Consider the following 23,479-nt stretch of genomic DNA (forward strand, 5'->3'; position numbering starts at 1 on the left):
CTGCCTAAAAGAACTGGATAGCGGACCTGCTCCGGAAGAGAACTATCACCATAGGTAACTACACAGTGACATGAACTGGGTGTGGTAGACAGGGAGGGACCTGGCAAGGCCTGTTTGTTTGATCAAAGTCCTCGTGTCCCAGGGCTTCAGAGTGGCCCAGCAAACATTTGTTTACCAAACATTTACTCTTTTTCATTTTCCTGTGAATTGCACTTCTTCCCTTTAAAGTCCCAGACCCATGCCCCCTTCTCCTTAGTTCAGAATGACCACAGTCCATGAATCTGAGGACCTGGCACTGACCCTATAACCGCTATAGATGAGTGCCAACTGAGACCCGCAGTGGGGGTACACTTAAATCAACAGGGACAGGAACCATATAAACATGGCATTCAACATGCACTATTCATTTTCATTAACTTTACCTTGATGAAGGACTCATTATTGGTTGCTATGTACACTCGAAAGGACAAGGATGGATTATGGTCAATGGCTTTGTAGAGAATCACAGCCCCGTGGTGGTATACTGTTTCTTCACTTTGAATAACAGGTCCCACAGGAGAAAGAGAGCTCACATGCCATTTGACATGGGTTGTAGAATGATCCACAGTAGATTCTAACGAGGCCCCGGAACTTTTAACGTGTAAGACTTTGAACGTCATATTGGCATCGTGGTCTGTTAAGATACGAAGGTAAATTAGTGATTAGTGCTCTGGACGGCACATAGGTGGCACAGATACACACGTATACACACATGCACACACTACTTAAGACTTGTAGAAGACGAGTACTTACGACCCAAGCAGAGGGAATGTGGAAACTGAATGGAGGTGAGACAGGTTGGGTCACATTTAACATCAAACAAAGGTCCTCCAACAACCCAGGGTTTAACAACCAGGTCTGCGTATTTGCTCCAGGACAAAACGCAATATTTGATGTCGACTTTTCTGTTCACCTCGAATATCAGACCAGTTTCCGTGCACTGGTAAATTCCTTCTGTGTCCAACTTCAGTCTACATTGGGCAGATAAGAACACCTATTTAGTCCTACTACTGGGTCAGGAGAGGGCTACTAAAAGTTATTTACATTTTTACTTCCATTCAAAAGCACTAATGAGATTCTATAGCATTTTGAAGAAGGTCACCATCAAAGAATATACTCCAAGTAATTACATAAAATGTGTGAAATCAGTTATTTTGCTTTGTGTGCCCTCTCCCTGGGGTCATTTTTATGTACAAAGTCAAATTACTGATGATATGGAGACTTCTCTATTTACAACTACTTACAAAAACTGTTCCCGGGAAAGGAGCCTGGGGGTCACTTGTTCATTGTGTTTCTGGAGAAAAAGTACATACGTATAAGCAAGTAATACATACGTAAAAGTTGTTTTATTTAAGCAAATTAGAAAATCATGTTCTATAATTAAAGGATACTTACATTTTCAGTATTACAGTGTTCACAGTAAGGTTGGATTTTATGAAGTTCTAAATGATAGAATACAAGTCTTACTTATATGAATGGGATTGGCATTTTCAAATAAAAAAATTTTTAATAAATATATGTGATATGACCGGATCACAAAATTCAAAGGTACATGCCCCTCAACAGTAACAATATGTAAAAGAACATGTTGGAAAATGTAAGTTTATACCTGAATGTAAATGATCTTTGGGCGATTCTTTATCCTCCCATTCTTCCTCTGTGAAAGACATCATCACACACACATCGGCACAAGTCAATGACAGGGTAAATCTGTACTCCTTAAGCACCCACCTTCAGCTTCCCAACCAAAAAAACTTTAGACATGTATTTAAACGCTTCCGTGAGTCAATCCAATGACACAGGACACGTCATGTTTGTCAATCCCACCATAGGTCTAAGGTGTGAAAATGAGTTTGAATGAGACTCAAGTTTCAGTGCACTTCACTGTGGCACATAAATTGTTATGTGATCTTTTTATGCAGCAGGTCATCATCCTTTACACCTGACCTACACAGCCTCTTCTCACACAAGCATGGGAGAGAAGCAAGGAAAGTGGAGGGTAAAGCACATTGCCTGGTTCTTACTTTGAGCAGAAGCTTCCTCGATGGAAGACTCTCCTGGCTCCCCATCTGTGGAGACAAGAGGGGCATGAGCAATCTTTTCAGTCGTCATTCCTCACCTAGGCCAGTGTCCCAGCTGGAGAGTGGTAGCCCCCACGGAAGATTCGTTCATGGCCCAAGATGATGCTTGGCGGGCATCAGCCCTCCAGCTGAGGATTAGAGATTAGCTTGGAAGAAAAGAATTAACGTCTGATATTTAAACCGGAAGGACTGTAAGAGTCTCTGATGTAGCATGCAGATTCCTGCTGTATGGCGCAAGGCCCCATCTGATCCGGCTCCCCATTACCTCCTCTCCTGCCTGTCTCCCTGCGCCTACTGCCCTGCAGTTACTACTTGCCATCTCTCCACTCCCAAGCACACACCTGACTTGGGGCTTTTGCACGTCCTGTCTCTTCCCACAAATATTCACGTTGCTAGCCCCCTCACATCCTTGTGGTCTCTGCTCAAACGTCCCCTTTTCTGAGAGGCCTTCCTGACATACACACATACTCTCCCTCCCTGAAACAGGGCCTGCCCCACATACTCACTCTGCCCCCTTCCTTTTCCTTTGGGGCATCTCCTCACCAGGCACACTGTGATTTAGTGTTTTCTGCTTCCTGTTTCTCTCCCTACTAGAATGTAAGCTTCATGAGGACTATATCCCTAGGGCCAGGTAAGTGCTCAGTGACTATTTTCTGAAAGATTTCGATTCCATAATACAAAAATGTATTAAGAAAGGGAACAGCGATGAATTTTTCTATTATCTACACTGGCCACTAGTTGTATGAGCTTGGGCTCTCTGGTTATATTACTAAGTCTCCCCATGCTTCACTTTCCACATCTGTCAAATGGGGATTAGAATACCACCCTCCAAAATTTAGGAAAATTAAATTACCATTCCCTAATGCTCAGTAAGTCATAGATAATTACTATTATCTATTATTTTGCTATGGTGATAGGTGGGACTCATTAAAAAATTCAAGAATTCGGGATCCCTGGGTGGCGCAGCGGTTTGGCGCCTGCCTTTGGCCCAGGGCGCGATCCTGGAGACCCGGGATCGAGTCCCACATCAGGCTCCGGTGCATGGAGCCTGCTTCTCCCTCTGCCTGTGTCTCTGCCTCTCTCTCTCTCTCTGTGTGACTATCATAAATAAATAAAAATAAAAAAAAAAAATTCAAGAATTCTAGACAACAACTCTGTCACTTAAGGCAAAACCTAATGTATTAAATGCTTAGTTTCATATTTTAAAGGTCTGAACAACCTTTGAGAGGTTCTCCCCATGGGTAAGGCATTCCTCAACACATATGCAAGGTCCTACGCCATCACCAATGCCCGGAAGGTACAGACACCCCTCAGGATAGCACTCCAGTCCAGGACACACAAGCTGCCTGATTTCTCAGCCTACTGAGGCAGTGTCCAGGGGCCAGGGTTTGCAAGAGAGAACCAGGTTTTAAAAACAGCATTAGGGGGACGCCTGGGGGGCTCAGCGTTTAAGCATCTGCCTCCGACCCAAGGTGTGATCCTGGAGACCCAGGATCAAGATCCACATCAGGCTCCCTAAGGGGAGCCTGCTTCTCCCTCTGCCTGTGCCTGCCTCTGTGTGTGTGTGTGTGTGTGTGTGTGTGTGTGTGTGTGTCTCATGAATAAATAAATCTTTTTTAAAAAATACATATAAATAAATAAATAAATAAAAACAGCATTAGAATAGGGTCACAAATAGAGACTAAAAATATTCAGAGTCCTGGACTCAGAACACTATAGATCCAAAATATTGACCCAACTTCTGCAGCACACAATCTTCCAATCGTATTTCCTCAGGCATTGTCCTATAAAGGATCCTGAAATTCTAAATTATTGATTGGCTGTATGCCTACATAGTATTTTATCCACTTCCCATGTTTTTCTGCCTTGGGAGCACAGAAAATGAAAGAGATCAGAAAGTCCTAACTAGCTGGCAAGCATGGAGTCTCTGACCAGGTCTTCCCAGCTAAAGCAGAAAAACTGATGCAATTCTCCCCAACTTATAAACCATAGTGTCCCTCCAATCCCTATGATGTGGGTGATCCCAGAATTCATGCCTGTGAGTAGAAAGCACATCCACTCAGGAGGATAGGTAGGATAGGTAGGCCTGCACTGCTAGCTAGCCCACAGAGGAGCAAACACACTGCAAGGCAGCCTACCTGGTCTGTCCACCTGACCTGAGAATGGAGGTGAATGGGAGGGTACCTCTCTGAGATCTCTCCTAATGGGAAGGATAAAAGACCTTTTAGCATTAAGAATAATCTTGGGGGAAGAGGGGAGAAGGCCTGACCTGAGAGACCAAGCTGACCCCACCCTCCCACCCAATTTTGAGCCTATCTTGAGTTTCCTGACCCCAAATGCCTTCCACCTAGGTTGCCTGCCCTGGTGAGGCCCTGGCCCAGGCCTAGCTTCTGGACCCCTGAGGGTCCAGACTCAGGACTCCACGTCCGTATGGCCCCTTACCCAGTTATTAACAGGGATAACATCAGAAAGCTGATCCCAAGGCCATCTTTCTAATTTCATTTCTATCTCAAGCCAATCTATGGAGGCTGGACTTTTGACTGCACTTTGAAGGATGAAATTATCCATAATAATCCAATGTAGAATTGGAGGTAAGAGGGTTGGCATACATTTTTTTCTTTATGAGTATCAGAATATGACATCTCTACAACGGTGACACACAGATTACTGCAGGTTCTTATCAATGTACCACAGGACTGCAAGAAACTTATAGTTACCATCACTGGTTCTCCACTGAGAAACTGCAGAGAGAATCAGATTATATTCGGGACTTCTGAGTGAAGAGACTTCATTTATTTAATAGTATTGCAAAGGAGTCCTCTGACTGCCTTGCTACAGTGTTCATGGGCAGGTCCCAGTCTAAGAACCGGGGAAAAAAATCCTACAGTAAAATAAAATCACTTAAAATACAAGCTTAGTCACTCACAAAACTTTAGATGAAAACCGTATTTTATATTTAGAATCCATGCCCTTAAAGTGGTTTCATACTCGAGTTGTTCATAAATAGCTAGAACAGCATGCCAGAAACTCTAAACCACAAATGGTACATTTGCAGCAGCAAATAGTTCACTCTGCCATAATCTGTGAGCAGCGACCACCACGGAAGGAAGCTAGGGCCGCTTGTGGCTGCACTACAGATTATGGTCGGCCTCTCGATCTTTCCTCCTTAGGGAAACTAAGAGCAGAACCACACTCATACAATCTTGGTATCGAAGCAAATCAAGAGCATATTGTATTCCCAGTGTTGTGAGCTCAAATTTCCAAAACACTTAGAGAAGTTTCCTAATGTTTACCTTAATTTTGCACAAAAAAAGATGATGAACAAGCAATCGGTAACTTAAAAATCCCAAAGGCTATCCTCCCCTTTCTTCTCCACAACAAAAAATAAAATCAAGAGGCAGGATACACTCACTTGTTTTTTCTGGTTCTGGTTCCTCGTTATCTACAAAAAGAAAAAAGGTCTAAATCAAATTCTTTTGACAACCAAGAGGAAACACGGCCTAATGGGAGAATAGGTGAAATGTTTGGCTTTCACCAATAGCAACAGTTTCCTGCCTTTCTTCTTCAGCTCATCCTGTTCTCCCACTTCGCTTGCCAACTAGAAAGTATTTACCACGTACGTATTTCTTCAGGGCGTTACAAAACCACGCTAGTAATATGTCCGCAGACAATATAAGGGATGTGTGCATTACTTGAAAATAAAAATAAAGGCTCATATGTTTAACTAGAATTCCGTAATTCAAGAAAGGAATAGATTACTCACCAGATTCACTTTGGGAGCTGTTCTCAGAACTGCTGTCCTCTGAACTGCTGTCCTCTCCTGAAGAGAAACATATGTCACGAGAAGTACACAGTGAATAAAAAATAAGAACTATTTTTCTTTTAACTTATAAAATAGATCGAAACTCAACTAATTTTTTCTTAATTCATTATATTCTCATTGAGTCCAAAACTCGTTCGGCTCACGTAAGAGGGGGCTTATTTTTCTTTGGAAGTGGATACAACAGACTTGAGCTGTAGGAGCTGTAGGAGCTCCCATCACACTTTGGCTGAGTAATCATTTCATTGGGCTGCCCCTCAAGGCCCCCCCCGCCCACCACCACCACCCCGAGCCGTGACTTGCCCTCACTGCTCCTGTCCTGCTCCTGCACTTGCACATCCGGACCGTTTGCAGGCACAGGCTCAATGACACAACCGTGCTAGAAATACTTCCGTGTAAATGGCACTGACTGAAGCACAGGGCAAACTTTGTCCCTATTACTCAACTACTTCTGGAAAGCGTGGTCCCCAAGAATGTTCCCTCCACTTCCTCACCCCAACTCACCCACTGCAATCAGGTTTCTGTTCCCACAGCTAGTTGGAAGTCCTCTCCCTGATGTCCCTAAATTAGGACCACTAACCCCCAGAAAATGACTCCTGCATTTAGACACCCACCCCGCCCTCCTGCCCACATGGGCCCTCCTGTGAGGTCTGTCCTGGTTCCCCTACCTCTCCTACCCTCCACCTGCCTGGCAACTCCTCTCTGCCACCGCCCCCCCATTACTAACGTCCCAGGCCCCATCCCCATCCCCAGCCTCCTTTCCACCTCAAGAACCCAAAGGAGGCACTGTACCCACTACCCAATCAGATTCTGATCTCCACCTGCAGGGGCACGTGGACCTCTCCCGACAGGCCCCAGAAGCTCCCCAGGCCCAATCTGTTGACCAGGTCCATTCCCCCATGCTCACTCCTCATTCTCTCCTCCTCTCAGGTTCCAGATGCTGCTTCACCCTCCACGCGGGCCCAGAATGCAACACGTACATACATGGAAAGCTATTAGCATTACGCTCAAATCTCCCCCCGCCCCCTGCCATGTCCATAACGAAGGATTGGCAGCAGTTACACAGAGGAAGGAAAAAAATCTGAGAATAATGAGAACAATAATAACAATAATAACAGCAGGTAAGAGCTGACGATAGCAGCTTGTTGTGAGTGTTCCATGTGCCAGGCACCATATACATGTTTACTCATTTACATATACTTACTCATGTTTATTTATAAATTTTGTGTACGTATACTTTACATATATTTATGTAAAATGCTTGACATATATCTACACATTAATCCTCATGACTATCCAGTGACGTGAGCTGGGCCCCTGGGAAGCTAAGATTTCAACTCAGGCAGTCTAGCCGGAACCTGCACTCTCAAGCATGTTATTACACTTATAAGCACACTTATTCAGCAGGTCAATCCCTAGAAATTGGTGACTGACTGGACACGGCCGTAGAGAGGGCATGAGAGGCAGATTCCTGCCGGAGAGAATGCCTGGGTGAGGGCGAGGCACTATGTCAGGACAGGTGCTGGGAAATCAAGTGATGGGATGAGGCCTCAGTCCTCCAGGGCTGGAAGCACGGAAGAGTGGTTCTCAACCTTGACTACACCTCGGAATCATCTGGAAAGCTTTCTCAACACATCCATGCCTGGGACTCAGCCCTCCCCTTAGGTCTGATTTAGCTGGTGTGGGGTGAGGCCTGAACGACAGTATTTGTCTTTAAAGTCCCCAGGTGATTGCAACGTGCAGCACTGGCCTAGAATCCATCTATTTTAACCACAAGCCAGTCCCAAACTTGAACACCAGGATGGTTGCCACTCCTTCCTCTCCGGATACCTTCTCGCTGCCTGGAAGTCCCTCCCCCAGGCCCCACCTCCAGCATTCCCAGGGATCCTTTAGACCTAGCCCAATGTCACTTCCACTGAAAATCTCCCTCTACCCCACCGAGTCATCCACGCCTTCTCTGCGATCCCTCCCTCACATTTCTCCGACTGGCACACAAGGGGCTGCTGGTTTCTTTATTGGTCTTTGAGGCCCGGAGGATGGAGGCCACATCTTAGCACCTTGATTCCCCAGCACCCATCCCTTTGTAGATGCTCAATGCATGAACGGACACTTGCCTGGCTTCCAAGCACCAGGCAGACCAAGACCAGCCTCCACAGTGAGTTCCCTTGCTTAGGAAAATTGCCACCTACCAATCTGGAGCGGTTTGCCCCCCTCTTCGGTCTCCCCTTGCTGTTCCTGTAAGGTGGCCAGCTTGCAAGCCAACAGTCGGTAAATGCCTGAATGTAACAAAGCAGCTGCAGTCCATAAGGAAAATAAACGATCATTTTCTAAAACTGCAAATGCTTCAACGGTATAAGTTTTTTAAGAACTCAACATGGACTCAGGAGTACCGTACCTTTTTCTTCTGAAGGCGCATTGTGATGATCATCACTAGAACAAGAAAAGAGAAAGACTCTTAAAAACGGATACTAATGTCATACAACATAATTACGAAAATCTTCAAAATGATCAGTATGCCGTTTCCTCGGAAATGTCACGTGTGAAAGAATTCTCCTTCCTGGTTTTCCTGCCCCTCCGGCTCTCGGCCAAGGCCTGAGTCCACCCATGGCCAAGCCGAACTCATGGTCCGGGGCTTCTCGGGTGTGCACCTGGCCACCCCTCGGCCCGCCGCACCTCCAAGGCCCCACGCCCAGCCAGCTGGCCTTCCTCTGTCGCACCCTAGGCACACAGGCCCATCCTGTGCCCATCCTGCGCTGGCCTCCAGGCCTTCCATCTGGTTCCATGAGTCACCTCCTCCTCCCAAGTGATCCCCTTGCTGCTCTGGCCTCCTCCCACAGGTACAGTGCCCTGAGCACCGAGGGTCCCTCGTCCTCACCGCTGCCTGACGCTCTGCATCCTTCTCACCAGTCACAAGACAGCACGTGGTCCCCACTGTCCTGGACTCCGAGCCACCTGGCGCCTGCTCTCCCAGGCTCCCCGGGACCCCTGGCCCACAGGCCCACAGGCCCAGGGGCCTTCTTCACTCCTTGGTGACCCCACCTCCCAGGATGAAGCTGGTGGCTGGCATTCCCACGGCTTCCACGTCCTTTCTCACCTGCTCTGCTGCCACCCCCCACCTTCTCTCTCTGGGCTTCATGCCCCCCCCAGGCTCCTCTGGCCTCACACTGCCTCGGTGCTCCCCTAAATTGGCACCTCCGTCCTGGGCCTCTTCCACGAGCTCAGATGCCCAGGGCCTGGGGGCATTCCAGCACTTTAAACACGGTCAGTACTTAACTAATCCTCACTTTCCCTCTTCCTGAGAACCTCCTCCTGACCCACCTTGGCAGAGAAGCCCATCACTGGGCCACCCACCTGGAACCTTCCACCATCACCAGCTCCTGCCCCCTTTTCCCCATCAAGCAGCCAGTCCAAGTGGTCCTAAGCCTCCCTCTAGACATCTCTCCAATCTGTCCCCTCCTTGACATACACTCCCTGTCTCAGTTCAAGTGCGCTCCGCCCCCCTCTTTCTTCCTCTCCTCCTCCCTCCCTCTGTCTCCCCCCACTGGCTCTCACCCGGTTAATCATAATTTTCTCATAATTATTATACATGCCAATAGTCTCATCCTCTGGCTCATCATGTGACCACCAGTGTGGTTGAATCATGTCTCTGCTTACAGCCTTCTGTGGCTTCTCACTGCTTTCTGGCTGAACCTAAACTCCTTGGCACTGCACACAAGGACCTCCACCCTGCTCCCTTGTCTCCCACCTGTGCGCTCCCCCAGAGTGAAAGATCTTCAGTGTCCCAAGCACACCCTGGCTCACTCACACACACACACACACACACACAGCACACTCTCTGTATCACCACCGCCCCCCCCCCCCCCCACCCAGGGTCACTGCCTATGGCCTTGCAAGTCATGTGCCCCAAGGACACGTACTATGATGTTGGAGTTGTGTGTGCATAGAAGTGACGGTCCTGCCCTTCCTTTGATGCCAAAACTCCTGTTTGTCATTTAGGAACAGCACTTCTCAAAGTACAGTCCGAGGACCATTAGAGCAGCATGAGGTAACCTCTATAAACAGTTTTCCTGGGCCCACTGAATCAGAAACTTTCATGAATAAATGGAAAGACAGGAAGAAAACAACAATGACCTTATTTGCACTTACACATGTTTAAAAATCTTTATTTTCTCATTAATTGCCCCAAAAAGCCATTTTAAGAACGCAGAGAGGCACAGACAGGTTAATTAACTCCCGCAGGGTGACGGGGCTCACATCTAGAAAAGGAGCACTTGACTCTGGGCCATTATAACTTCAAAGCCCATGTGCTCACCTGGTACCATGCCTTCCTTCACTGCCCACTCCCCCCCAAATCCCAACCTGGTAGCAACCTGAGGATGAAGACAGCAAAGCAGCAGACCAACTGCCTTCCCTTTACCTCCTCTTCTTCCCCCAAGTCAGTTGGGACCCCCAGATGTTGTAAACCTTCTTGACTCAAGATTTTATGCTGGTAAACTTCCCCAAGTATATGTGGTATTTCCCAAGTGCCATAGTTCTAGGAAATACACACATTCTCGTTTTCAGGCTTAAATGCTCTTGTTTTTTAATCCTCAACTCTTGCTTCAAAAGGTCAGGCAGTGGTGATGAACCTATAATGGGGAAATGCTTCAAGAAACTAAGAAAGGCTAAAATATGGTTTTTAATGAAATATGTAAAAGAACAAGCCAAACATTACATTTTTTTTCTCTAGACTCCTACCTCGTATAATGCAGCCACAATGCCTTTTAATTTGGAAATAATTATGAGAACGTGGATTGGAAGTTGACCATTCTTATCGTACAAAATATGTCTGGTTAAAACCCACTTCTGTGTTCTCAACAAAACTGTGTTTTTCTCCTGACTAGCACTTTCATTTTCCCCTTTCTGCCGCTGCTTATCTGTTTCCAGACATGTATCCATCTGCTTAGATATTAGAACTTTTGCTAAGACCCAGAAAGCCTCTGCATAAAATCTTTATTTTCTCCATGAAGAAAGTGAGTGGCACCCAAGATGAGATTAGTGAGGCTGTGGAGTGGAAGGCCAGCTCCCTGCACAGAAACACTGGACACCAGACCGTGAAGGGGGAGGGGCTTAGACCTGAGGAGGAGGAGGAGGAGGAAGAGGAGGAGGAGGAGCAGCAGCAGCCCCCCACCCCCCCACCCCATGTGCATAGACCCTGGAGGACGCAAGGGGCCCCTTGCCACTACAGGAACGCTAGATCCCCACACTCTTCTTCCACGTGTACTGCTGTAGAGTTAAACCACAGCAACCATGGAGAGAGCACCCATTCCAAATGTTCTGTGTCATTCAGGGACTGAAAATAAGTAGGAAAGGGGCAGGCACATCCACTTACACTTGAAACTCCTTAAATTTTGAGGTGGACTCAATCATTATTACTAGGTATAATTTTACTGCAGCTCCAACATTAGCATCAAATATAATTGCTGCCTCTGGGGTGCCTGGGTGTCTCAGTGGCTGAGCATCAGACTCTGGCTCAGGTTGTCGTGATCCCAGGGCCCTGGGATCGAGTCCCGCATCAGTCTCCCCACAGGGGACTTCTGCTTCTGACTCTGCCTATATCTCTGCCTCTCTGTGTGTGTCCCTCATGAATAAATAAAATCTTAAAAATAAAAAATTAAATGCTGCCTCATACCTATCAGCTTCCAGGCCCCAAACTGGTAAAACACCCTGCATCTTGGCACAGTAAAGTCCCTGAGCTGCTACAGGACCAAAAGAATAGGCTTAAAACCTTAAAGAGCTAATATTAAATGAGGGTGATTATTGCATGCTTGTTGGAAAATGTGGATTACATGAAAGTATGTGCAAAGGAGTAAAACCAATTATTGTTGGAATTAAGTCATAGCTGCAATGAAATGTAACCTGAGAACACCACCAAATCCTCATGCAGGTGCAGGACCCTAAAACTGCCAAAGTGCTTTCAAATATGAGAGCACCAGCCCCTCACACTGACTCAGCCAGGAAGGCAGGCCAAGGAGCGCCATCCCCACACGCAGATGAGGACACTGCAGCTCAGAGGTGTTCAGTCCTTGGCCAAACCAACATGGGCAGGTGAAGGTGCACTAGAACCAGAATGCAAGAACTCCAGCCTCTGAAGAAGCGCCTTCTCCCTCCTCGGCACCCGGCTTGACTCTGTGCAGTGTGGACAGATCGATAACTAGGCGTCCAAATGATTTTACTCCCATCTGGCTCATAAGTAATAATTCTCCACTTAAAGATTTTTAACAGGGATCCCTGGGTGGCGCAGCGGTTTGGCGCCTGCCTTTGGCCCAGGGCGCGATCCTGGAGACCCGGGATCGAATCCCACATCGGGCTCCCAGTGCATGGAGCCTGCTTCTCCCTCTGCCTGTGTCTCTGCCTCTCTCTCTCTCTCTGTCTGTGTGACTATCATAAATTAAAAAAAAAAAAAAAAAAAAAAAAAAAAAGATTTTTAACAATCCTTAAAGTAGAAATAAAACCTTAATATGATAATGGCCTATGTTCAATGTTTACGGTGTGCTGGAAATTAATCCAAGGACTTGGCATATGTCAGTGAGCTCATTTAATCATCACAACAACCTTTTAAGTGCCTGACGCTGGGCTAGAATTTTCCTCCTTTCACAGAAGAGGAAATAATGCTCAGGGATCTTGGGTAACTTATCCAAGAATCCTGGTCCATTTGATTGCAGAGCTCAAGCTTTTATCAGTACGGTTTTACAAAAAAAAGCTAAAAAGACTGCCACGCAGATGACGAAACACCAGTCTTTTTTCCTACTAAGGATCCTACTGCCTATGAAGGTAATTCTCACCTACACGTAAAAGGAATTTTTTAGGCATAATTACATCCATAATAATCCCCAAATCCTCCTCTAACTTTTCACAGAATTAAACCAAGCAGTATTTTTTTAAAGGTTTTATTTATTTATTCATTCATGATAGACACAGAGAGAAAGGTGGGGACCTAGGCAGAGGGAGAAGCAGGCTCCTCACAGGGAGCCCCATGTGAGACTCAATCCCAGGACCCCGGGATCAGGACCTGAGCCACCCAAGCGTCCCAAACCAAGCAGGATTTTACCTCTGTTAGCTCCTATCAACCTTCTAGAAAACAGACAGTAACAAAGTAAAACCCGTAAGTAAATCGGTTAAAGAAAATGGAGAAGATTTCATGTTAGTCACAAAGTTAATATGGACAATAGTGAAATAACTATACCTCCCAGGCCATAATCCCAATGCCAGTAATATTCTCCATAATATAGATCTCTTCCATCAACTCAGATTAACAAACACCTAGCTATTTACCATAAGACAGGTGCTGTGCTAGGCACAGGGGATATAAAAGTAACACAAAGCACATGAATCTTGTCCCCAGGGGGCACCTGCATGGAGGCAGGAGACAGATCAGGAAACAAATACATATGCATATGATGCAGGAAGAGGAAAACAAAAACAAACATAAGCTATACTGTTAGCCCAGAGCAGGCTACAAGCAACTGGGAAGAACTGAGCTTTTATGCTAAGATCACAAGCATGTGACTAATCACACAGCCAATTAAACATAATGCTAAAGCCATCTTGCATTTTCAGAGAGTGCTGCCTCCCCACCAACAGGCTCCTCTAGCTGTTAGACTCAGAAAAAACTGAAAACGAAAGGAACCCACAAGATCTTACAGCCTGATGCATGACTTTACAAAGGGAGATGGGAATCTAGGAGAGGGTAAGTGAATTAAATATCCAAGATCACACAGCAAGTTATAAGGAGAGACAATCTTGTCTCAGGTCTCCTATTTTCCTCATCAATTCACTCATCAACTAACATGTGTGGAGTGTGTGTGCCAGATACGAGTGAACAAAGCAACCAGCCTGTGCCATCAGCCCGATGGGGAAGCCTGACTTCCTATATCTGAGACAGGAAGTGCTTTTAGAGAATGACAAGAGAGTTCCTCTAAGATTGAGGAATTGGGGTGGGCTCCCTGGAGAAGTGATATTTTTTTAAGACTTTATTTATTTATTTATTCTAGAGAGAGGGCACATGCACAAGTGGGGTAAGGGCAAAGGGAGAGGGAGAAGCAGGCTCGATCCCAGGACTCTAGGATCATGTCTTAAGCCAAAGACAGAGGCTTAACCAACTGAGCCACCAGGAACCCCAGGAAGTGACATTTAAGCTGAGCCACAAAACACAAGAAGAAATGGACAATACAGAAGAACTGGGAGTACTGAGAGCAGCTCCCGTCTGAGATAGGGAGGAGTGGATCAAGGTCCACAGACAGGAAGAATGAAAGTGTGTGTGTGTTGGGGGGGGAGCGGGGGGGGGAGAAGCAAGAGATGAGGAAGGTCAAGGAGGTAGAGGAATCCTAATTCTGTAACCAAAGTGGTGACAACCACCAGGATGCTAAGTGGAAATTCTTCAGTCGGCTAGGGAGTCTCTGTATTTCCATCTTGGGAAGATTTAAAACTTGAAAGCAGAGGAGGAAGTCAATAGTGCAGGGTCCCAGAATCTGCTGTCCTTAGCTTCTTACAGGCGGACTGCCTGAACCTGTGTGACCCTCTGACAACTTGCAGATTAAGACACTGCTTCTGTGGAGTCCAGAGGCCTAAGCATTTTGCCAAAGAAAACCTCCATCCCCCAGGCCACAAGAGCCAGGCCCCCTGCCCAGGAAGTTGTAGTCCAAAAAGCTCCCGGGGGCTACATAACTTTAAAGAACAGTCCAAGGAAACTGTCTTCATTCAGAACTGAGCTCTGGAAGGCAAGGTCTCCTCCATACAAGCCAGGATGGAAAGACTTCCTCTGAGCCAAGCCCTCCAGGACTAGCCCTAGGGTAGATCAGAGACTCAACAAAGGGAAAGTGGGGGCAGGTGGGAGGCGGGCAGAAGAGATGTGGAGACCTGAGCCACCAGCTGTCCATCCCCTGATCAGGATACCTCCTGAACGAAGCCAGTTTCCCATCATGACCTAGTTTCTTTTCTTCTTTCTTCCCAAAGATCTCTACTTCCAATCAGCTCACTCACAAAAGAAGCCATCTTATAGTGTCTCTTCTTCACTGGTCAGGTCCCTGAATGAGAGCAGTCTTCATGAAGTTCCTCCAAAGGTATTAGCGATGGCAAAGATGGAAAATCCACAGGGCTGGCTCAGCAGGCTGGCTGCTCCACCCAGCACTTTCCCTTTTTAAGTCACTCCAGTAAAAAAAGACAGTGGTGGAACTGGTAGGTCTTTGGGTAGCAAAAGGCTAAAAGATTCATTGCATATTATTTGTATGGCAGAAACTGGGAACAACTACCACACTCATCAACGGTAGAAATGGATGAACAAAATGTGATATAATCATATAATGGACTAGTGTCAACAATGACCAGGAAAAACTGCTTACACACAGCAATGTGGCCCAATCTCACGGATGTAAATGTTGCACAAAACAAGCCAGATGTGAAGATTATATGCTGTATGATTCTATTTTTATAAAGTTTACAAACAAGCAAAATTAATCTCACTCTTCTGAGGAGAAGAAATAGGACTGTGAGTAATCAGAGTATGAGAGGGGCTTCTAGGGCGCCATTTTTTATGTCTTGACCCAGATGGTAGTAGTTACATAGATGTGTTCACTTGTGAGGTGCCACTCAGGATGCTTGTGTTTTCTGTATGATTGTGTATGTACACACACACACACACACACACACACACAAAGGGTTTTCAGCATCTTAGGAAAGGAAAAGGAAAGTATCTAGGATTTGGCTTTCTGGGCCACAGTTGTGAATGGAAAATGAGCCTGGCCGGTGGAGGAGCCAGGGAAAGAGGCTAACTGCATGGGGGATGTGGCCTAAAAGGCAGCTGTAGGGTGGCAGGAATTGGGGAGAACAGTTTCAGGGTTTATTCCCTTCCCCCTCCCTGTACCTGTCAGGGAGAGCGCTGCACAATGTACTCCAAAGGGAAGTGGGGCCAGGAGAGGAAAGGGCTGTAACATCTCCAGCAGCAAGAAGACAAGGAGGGAAGGAGGGAGAGAAAAGAGAAAGAAAGTGCCCAGAGCGAACAAGAAAAAAGAGTTTACCGGAGCTGGAGATGTGTGGGGAGGGGAATCCCCATGACTCAGCCCTGTAGAAGGAATTTCTCTACACCTCTCCCTGAGCCAACATCTGATATACACCTGGATTAATGGATTTATTGCCCTACTCTGCTGTAATCTGTTTACAAGTCTGAAAACTGAAAAAAACAAAAAACAAAACAAAACAAGCAAAAAAAAAAAAAAAAAACGAGTAAGAGCGTGAGAGGGCATGTGTATGGCCAAGGATTCCACATCCCCAGCATCCAACACATGGCTTGGCCTATAATCTGCACTGGAAAAAAAAAAAAAATGTTCATTGAACATATAAACGACAGAAAGAACAGAAAGAATATGGTAGCCATAAAGACTCTCCTCCTCGGTATTTAAAAAACTCTATAACAAACAGCTTAAATCGCCAAATATGTGAGAATGGAATGCTGTGCGGCTACTAAAAATTACAAGCAACAGTAGCCAACATCTGTGGGGTGCTTTACAGTTTACAGAGAACTGCACCTCACCTTGGTCTGATACTGAATTTTAGGGGACTTTGTTGCCAGGCTGAAACATGAAAATGACACATTAGCAACAGTCTCCCTGAAGAGGCCAGAAAGATCAGAGATGGTGGACTAACAAGTTTTCATGGAAAGAGGTGGAGGGTCCCTATCTTCCAGTAATAGCAGCGAGGGTGGGTAGTTCTGGGTGGCCCGCAGAAAAGTCCAGTCAGCTCTGTTTGTGGAAAGGACTGTGTTAATGTCACTTATCATATTTCAATTCACTTCCTCTCTTTAGGGTTTTCTTCAGAGGGGAAACTTTACAAAAGTAAAGCCATAATTTAATTCAAAACTCTCTTTAACAATCATTCCCAAGACCTGCCGTTGGATGAATACCCCTCTAAGAAGAGGGTCTGATGTTCAATGTGTCCTACTGTGGTTTTCTTCATGATCTTGGTCAAGAAATCACATAGTAAAGCCTACCTACCTACCTACACACAGACTTTTCTAGGCTGCCTTCCTGATTGCAACAGTGTTTTAAAGAAAGGACAGTGGTGGAAAAACAAACGTCCCTCCTCTGTGAGAAACTGGGCCTAATGTTTAATGATGCACGAAAAGCTGAAGTGGTGGACATTTTAAGCCGTGGCAGTCTCTCCTTGCTCTAGCTGTTCCTCGGTTTTGCAGCAGTAACCATCCTAGAAGGAAATTCTCTGCAGTCTGAATCTTTGCTGAGCGTTTCTGCACTGCTTTAGGGGACTTCCTACAAGCACTGAACTAACGGCAGTGAGAGGATTGCTTAAAGGATGTATTTTGCAAACCGCCCATCACACGACTTGCTGAAAACCACATTCAAGGCCCAAAGCCTCCTTTTGCAGATGAGGCAACTGTGGAGAACAGGCCCGCGATCCCGCCGGAGGATCCCCAAACTAGCTCTCCACAAACAGCCCCAGGTAAAAAGCAGCTGCTGTTAAAGGTCTGGTGACCAACGGAGGCACTGGCTACCTCTACAGAAACAGCAGACAATCCTTCAAGCAACGTTGATTGGAGCCCTCCGTGCATGAGACGTTGTGTTAGCGCCAACCTGGGGGGGGGGGATGGGACGGGGAGGGCTGCCGGGCGGGGGGGGGCCTCCACGCAGGGGCGGGGAGGGGGAGGCGTTAAGGGAACCAATCCCACCCTCGATTCAAACAGCTTAAAAAGCCAAAAAGCCGGGGAGCCAAAGTGCCAACAGTGTTCGACAAAACCCCAGGCGCCCGCCTGGAGCGACCCCTCCCCCCCCAAGTCCTCGTCCCGATGCAGAGGGCGCGGGGGCTCCCCCTCAAGTCTTCGTCCCGGTGCAAAGCACGCAGGCCCCCCCAAGTCCTCGTCCCGGTGCAGAGGGCTCAGGGCCGCCCCCCGAGTCCTCGTCCCGGTGCAGAGCGCGTAGGGCCCCCTCCCAAGTCATCGTCCCGGTGCAGAGGGCGCGGAGGACCCCCAAGTCCTCGCCCCGGTGCAAAGCGCGCAGAGCCCCCCCCCAGTCCTCGTCCTGGTGCAGAGGGCGCAGGGCCCCCCCCAACTCCTCCTCCCGGTGCAGAGCGCGCAGGGGCTCCCCCCCAACTCGTCGTGCCGGTGCAGAAGGCACAGAGCCCCCCCAAGTCCTCGTCCCGGTGCAGAGGGCGCGGGGGCTCCCCCCCAAGTCCTCGTCCCGGTGCAGAGGGCGCGGGGGCTCCCCCCCAAGTCCTCGTCCCGGTGCAGAGGGCGCAGGGCCCCCCCCCCCAAGTCCTCGCCCCGGTGCAAAGCGCGGAAGCCCCCCCAAGTGGTCGTCCCGGTGCAGAGCGCGCAGGGCCCCCCCAAGTCCTCGTCCCGGTGCAGAGCGCGCAGGGCCCCCCCAAGTCCTCGTCCCGGTGCAGAGGGCGTAGGGACCCCCCCAAGTCCTCGTCCCGATGCAGAGGGCGCAGGGCCCCCCCCAAGTCCTCGCCCCGGCGCAGAGGGCGCGGGGGCTCCCGAGAGCTGAAGCCCGGGAGCCGGGGGCAGACGAGGACAGCAGAAACCGAGCCTCGGGGGCGGAGAGTCCGGCGGAGGCGGGAACGGAGCGGGGCCCCCCGCGGGGAGCAAGGGGGGCCTCGGCGCGACCCGCCGGCCGCCGCAGCCCCCCCACCGGGCGCCGGGAGCCAGCGGGGCCCACCTGCCGGGGCCGCGGCGCCCAGCAGCAGGCGCGGAGGGCAAGGCGGCCGCACCAGGCGCCGCGCGACCGGCAGGCCCCGCCTCTGGGCCGGGAGCGCGGGGCCTCGGGGGCTGCGCGCCGCCGCCTCCCGCGCGGGCACCTGCGCGCGACCCCGGCGCCGCCGGCGCTGCCCGGGTGGGGTCCGCGAGCCCCCGGCCTGGGGCGGAGGCGCGGAGCCGAGCGCGGGGGGCGCACCGGGTCCCCACGCTCTGTGCCCGCGCGGAGCCGGCGCCGCCGCGGCGGGCTTTGTCTGCGCGGCCGGAGCGGGGATGCCGGGCGGGGGCCCCCACCCCAGGGCCGCCCGCAGGGGCAGGTCCCGGGAGGGGGCAAAGCCTCTCCGCGACGCGCCGACGTTGGGCCCGGCCGCCCCCCCCCCCCGCCCCCCGCCCCGCGGATGCGCTCACCTGCTCTCCACGACCCCCGGGCCGCGGCTCATCGTGCCTCTGCAGCTGGGAGGGGGCGCCACGCGCACCCCGGGCTCTGCGCTCAGTGCGCGCCGGGGCGGCCGCTGCAGGGGCTCGCGTGCGGAGCGCTGCCCTGCGCCCTCGGAGCGGCCGACGCGGCGGGGGGAGGGGGCGGGGGCGGGGGGAGGGCGAGCGAGAGCCACCGGGGGAGGGGACTGGCTGGGAGGGGGTGCCGGGCGCGCCTCCGCCGCTGCAGCCGCGGCCTCCGGCTGCCCGGGCTCCGGTAACGGAAACGCACGCTCGCCAGCGGCCCCGCGCGTGCACACCAGGGTGCACAGCCGCACACGTGCGCACGCCGGCCCGGCCTTGGCTGCCAGCTGGCGCCCTGGCCTTGCGGGAGCTCGGCTCGAGGACACTAAGCCGAGGCTTCTGTGAAGAGGGACCAACGTCATTCTTTCAGGAGGGGTCAGAGAGCTCAAGTCATCCTGATTGGGGCGGCAACCCCAGTATCTGGGGATTTTCCCCACCACCACCACCACGGGGTTCCCAGATTTGCTTCTTAGGGATCTATAAGCCCCCTGAAACTCTGTCAGGTTTTGTATCTAAAATGCAAGCGCCTGGAATGAGGTACCACAGCTTTTATTGCATTAACAGCTGCGTGACTCCGCCCCCCCCCCCCCCCCCCCGCCTCCAAAACCATAAAGATGGATGGATTAAACCAGTGGGTCCCAAACTTTGCAACGCATTAAATCACCCAGGAAGTTTTTTAAATAGCGATGCCGCCAAGTAGCATCTCACACCAGTTCAATCAGGGAAGTGGGACCCAGGCATCAATAGTTTTAAGTTCCCAGGTGATTCTAATTAATGCTCAGGAAAGTGTGGGAACTACTGCCTAGGTTGTTCGTGGCCCTCATCCCGCACTGTTGTCTTTTACCCCATTTTTCAGCATGAAGTGGTGGGTGTCACAGCATCTAGCCCAGGTCGGCCTCATGGTAGCGCTCACTACAGGGCCACGGCAGGAAGGAGGCAGAGTCCAGGATGGGTCCTCTGACTGGCAGCCTTCTCTTTGTTGTTTCTGAAATTCTCCGCAGACTGAAATACCCCTGACCTCATGGAAATGGCCTCATGTAATGCCTGAAGCTGGGGAAGAAAGTGGCTCATTGCAGCTTGAAGAGACACCTGTCCTTTAGATTCATTCCTCCAAGAGTCTCAGCCTACCTGCCTGCCTTACTGTGACTCAGAGGTCCTGAATGGGCAGTGTGGGTGAGTACAATAAAAGTCATAACCCCTCTGGGTGGAACACTGGAGAGTCCAACACTGTTAGTAGGTACTTTATATTCTAAGAAAGAGCTACTCTGGCACTGTTCCTGGGCCTTGGTGTTCTCCTGTTGAACATAATTTCACAGAACACCAACATCAGACAAGTCCTCTCTGTGACCATGATGGATCAAGGCAAGAACAGGACCACTCGTAATCATGTCTGAACACAGACAAAATGTGAACATTGTCCAAGCCACAGAATATCAAACATACAGCTCTCCTGGCTGATAAGAGGGACTGCTGCTTCTTGGCCAGTCATGGCCTTAGCCTCATTCTAGTCTGCCCTCTCTGTGGCTAAGATTTATGAAGATACACATTCATAGAACCACCCCTGCTTTCTTAAGCTGACCCCCATGTCAGTTAACAAGAGCCCAAATCCTTTAATAATATTTTCTAACACCCTGTCGCTGAGACATCTCCATGGTTTCCTACGGTGTACATTTCCCTCACTGCAATGAGTAATAAATCCAGCTTGTATAACTATAGGTGTATTCCAAGTGGTCTTTGGCAAGAAGGCATTAAAAATAAATTATCTTTAATCATTGCAATAACAACACAAGGTAAATATTACACCCTCTTTTCGTACAAGCTAACTGGGATTCTAATAGATCATATAACTGGAACTCACACAGGGCCACCAGCTGTCAGTGGAGAGCTGGTTCATGTTCACATGGGCTTCACATGGGAGCCAAGCTAGTGTGTTGCCTACCTGCACAAACTTGGGCTTCCAGATGAGCCTGAGCTCTAACCCCAGCTCTGTCTTCTAGCTATGGGAATTTGAGCAAGTTTTTTAAATTTTTCTCAACCTCAGCTTCCTTGCCCAAACAACACCCCCCCCCAAAAAAAAGGGAGGGATGTCTAGGAACTGATATTTTTTTAATTGAGATATAATTGACATATAATGTTGTATCCGTTTCGGGTATACAACATGATTCAATATTAGTATATATTGTGAAATGATCACCACAGTAAGTCTAGTTAACATCCATCACCACACGTAGTTACAGATTTTTTTCTTGTGGTAAGATCTTTTAAGATCTATGCTCTTAGCAACTTTCGAATATATAATACGTTATAATTAATTATAAGGAATTGGCATATTTTTTATAAGCTCCCCAGGTGGCCCAACCCAGCACCTGCTGGCCAACTCTGGTGTGGGATCTACTGGCCCATTCACCCTTTTCCTCCTTCCCATTCACTTCTCAACCAATTCTAACATTGTTCCTGACCCACTGCCCACTCTTGCTAAGGTCAGCAATTAACCTTGCAGCTGCTAGATCTGGAGTACACTTTTTCTTATGCCATTGACTCACTTGGCCATTCTCCCCTTCCTGAAATTCTCCTTCTTTGGCTTCCAGGAGGCCCACATGATATGATAAGCAATAGAGACCCAGAGAACTGAAACCCCCGATCCAACAGCCTGTGAGACACCAAAGCCTGAAAACCACCATGTGAGTAAGCTTGGAAGTGGATCCTTCACCCCAGGTGAGTCTTTTCATGCCTGCAGCCCTGGTGGGTCTAAGCCACTTCCAGATTCCTGACCCACACAAACTATGACAGAATAAATGTTTGTTGTTTTAAGCTGCTAAATTTGGGGGTAATTTGTTATGCAGCAATAAATAGCTAATACAAACAGGAAACAAGATCCTATGGTTCATGTAGTAGAATCACATCATTTGCACTTCAACTTAGGTAAACTCAACCTTACTTGGTCTGCAAAAGAAGGAGAGAGAATAATTTACATGGTGTCAACCATTCTGCCTGCTATTCCAGTGAAATGACATGATCAGATGAAAGAGGCACGTCTGGTTTCATTAATCAGTCACTGTTCCAGTCCTGGGCACCTCTCATAGAGGAGAAAGTCCTCATGCTGGCTATGCTGCTCATATTTTTAACTATCCATATTTTGTACAAAGTGGGGGAAATGAGGCTAATTCACTGATTTAGGTTCTATATAATATAATGAAAATAACCCCTGAAATCCCTTAACTCATCAGGACCTGAGCCCAGGAGTCCCCCAAGCAAAGAAAAATACTGACCTTAGGCCAGGGCTAGCCCTGAACCTTGTTTCAGAGGGCCCTTACCTCCATTTGTACCTCCCACAGGATGAGGAGCCAATGAGGCCCAAGGGGTTTGCCCTTCTGGACACTGACCTCCTACTCCAACTTGTAGAACAAATTTAGGGGAGGAGAGACCCCAGATTCTCTGACCAAATGGTCCTGAGACCACTTTTAGGGCCTGCATAGGCCTTTTTCCCAGGTCCAACTTTCTATGGGTGGAACATACCACCAGCATACACAGGCCAGGGTTAAGGAGAGACCACGTTTAGCTCCTTAAAGGAATATGGATGGAGTTTAGGTGGTCCACATTATGGAAGCTGAATGGTCCACAAGTGCAGTGCGGACAAAGCAGGCCCTTCACAGTGCAGACAAAGCAAGCAGTGGAACGCCAAGAGGACGGCCTATGGACCCCAAGCCAGGCCCTAATGCTGCCTCACACTGGTGGTATACTGAGAAGTCTAACTTGACCTGATCTTCCACACCATTTTACAGGAATATCTGTCAAGTCAGAAAAATGGAATGTATTTCAGTTAACAGTGAGCTAACTTGATATATAACTTCTAAATATTTAGACTATTACATGTGGACATTCATTTGTACTGTAGCCCTGGGTCCTGCAAATGATTGGGAAACCCTGGCCAAGTACCAAATTGCATTTACTTCAAATTACTCTAGTTTGGGCCTGTCTTTGCTCGAGGAAGTAGAGGCCAAGGCATTATTTGAATGGGAGAGGATAGCAAGGGATAAAGTTATTACTTTCTCCTTCTCCCTTTATTTAAATATATTTATTTTATTTTTCCCAACACATTTGGTTAAATCGATGAAGATGGTGTCTTCCCTCTCTGAGGGCCAAATGGGGCTTGTTCTTGGGAAGCTCCGTTGGTAAAGCCCATGCTTGGATTTTTTTGTTTTGTGGTGGTTGTTTAATCCTCTTCCTGAGGTAATTACTTGGCTCAGTTGGGAATATTCATTTCAGACCATTTTCCCCAAAATATTTTTATATATTATAGAA

General features: G+C 48.6%; 1 protein-coding gene and 1 long non-coding RNA gene across 10 annotated transcripts in view; one reads left to right on the top strand and one right to left on the bottom strand.

The window, feature by feature from the left end:
- The window catches only part of LOC144302619 (NACHT, LRR and PYD domains-containing protein 1b allele 3-like), a 34,626-nt gene extending 14,585 nt beyond the window's left edge, over nt 1-20,041 (bottom strand). The window contains exons 1-11 of one of the 9 annotated variants that reach the window (XM_077880140.1): nt 20,022-20,041; nt 8,336-8,370; nt 8,130-8,216; nt 5,884-5,940; nt 5,533-5,562; nt 2,064-2,108; nt 1,649-1,696; nt 1,435-1,481; nt 1,284-1,333; nt 793-1,010; nt 423-673 (exon numbers count right to left, since the gene is read on the bottom strand). In XM_077880140.1, the coding sequence (XP_077736266.1) occupies nt 423-673; nt 793-1,010; nt 1,284-1,333; nt 1,435-1,481; nt 1,649-1,696; nt 2,064-2,108; nt 5,533-5,562; nt 5,884-5,940; nt 8,130-8,216; nt 8,336-8,370; nt 20,022-20,026 (873 nt within the window). In that variant the 5' untranslated portion in view covers nt 20,027-20,041. Of the gene's footprint in view, nt 1-422; nt 674-792; nt 1,011-1,283; nt 1,334-1,434; nt 1,482-1,648; nt 1,697-2,063; nt 2,109-5,532; nt 5,563-5,883; nt 5,941-8,129; nt 8,235-8,335; nt 8,371-9,291; nt 9,351-19,087; nt 19,236-20,021 lie in introns of those variants that run through there. The other 8 variants (XM_077880139.1, XM_077880136.1, XM_077880137.1 and 5 more) reach the window with 8 other exon arrangements.
- The window catches only part of LOC144302620 (uncharacterized), a 33,456-nt gene continuing 27,055 nt past the window's right edge, over nt 17,079-23,479 (top strand). The window contains exons 1-3 of the long non-coding RNA XR_013369562.1: nt 17,079-17,430; nt 20,179-20,350; nt 21,766-21,892. This is a non-coding gene — a long non-coding RNA (uncharacterized LOC144302620). The remainder of the gene's footprint in view (nt 17,431-20,178; nt 20,351-21,765; nt 21,893-23,479) is intronic.

Source organism: Canis aureus, chromosome 31, assembly GCF_053574225.1.
Source record: "Canis aureus isolate CA01 chromosome 31, VMU_Caureus_v.1.0, whole genome shotgun sequence".
Classification (NCBI taxonomy): domain Eukaryota; kingdom Metazoa; phylum Chordata; class Mammalia; order Carnivora; family Canidae; genus Canis; species Canis aureus.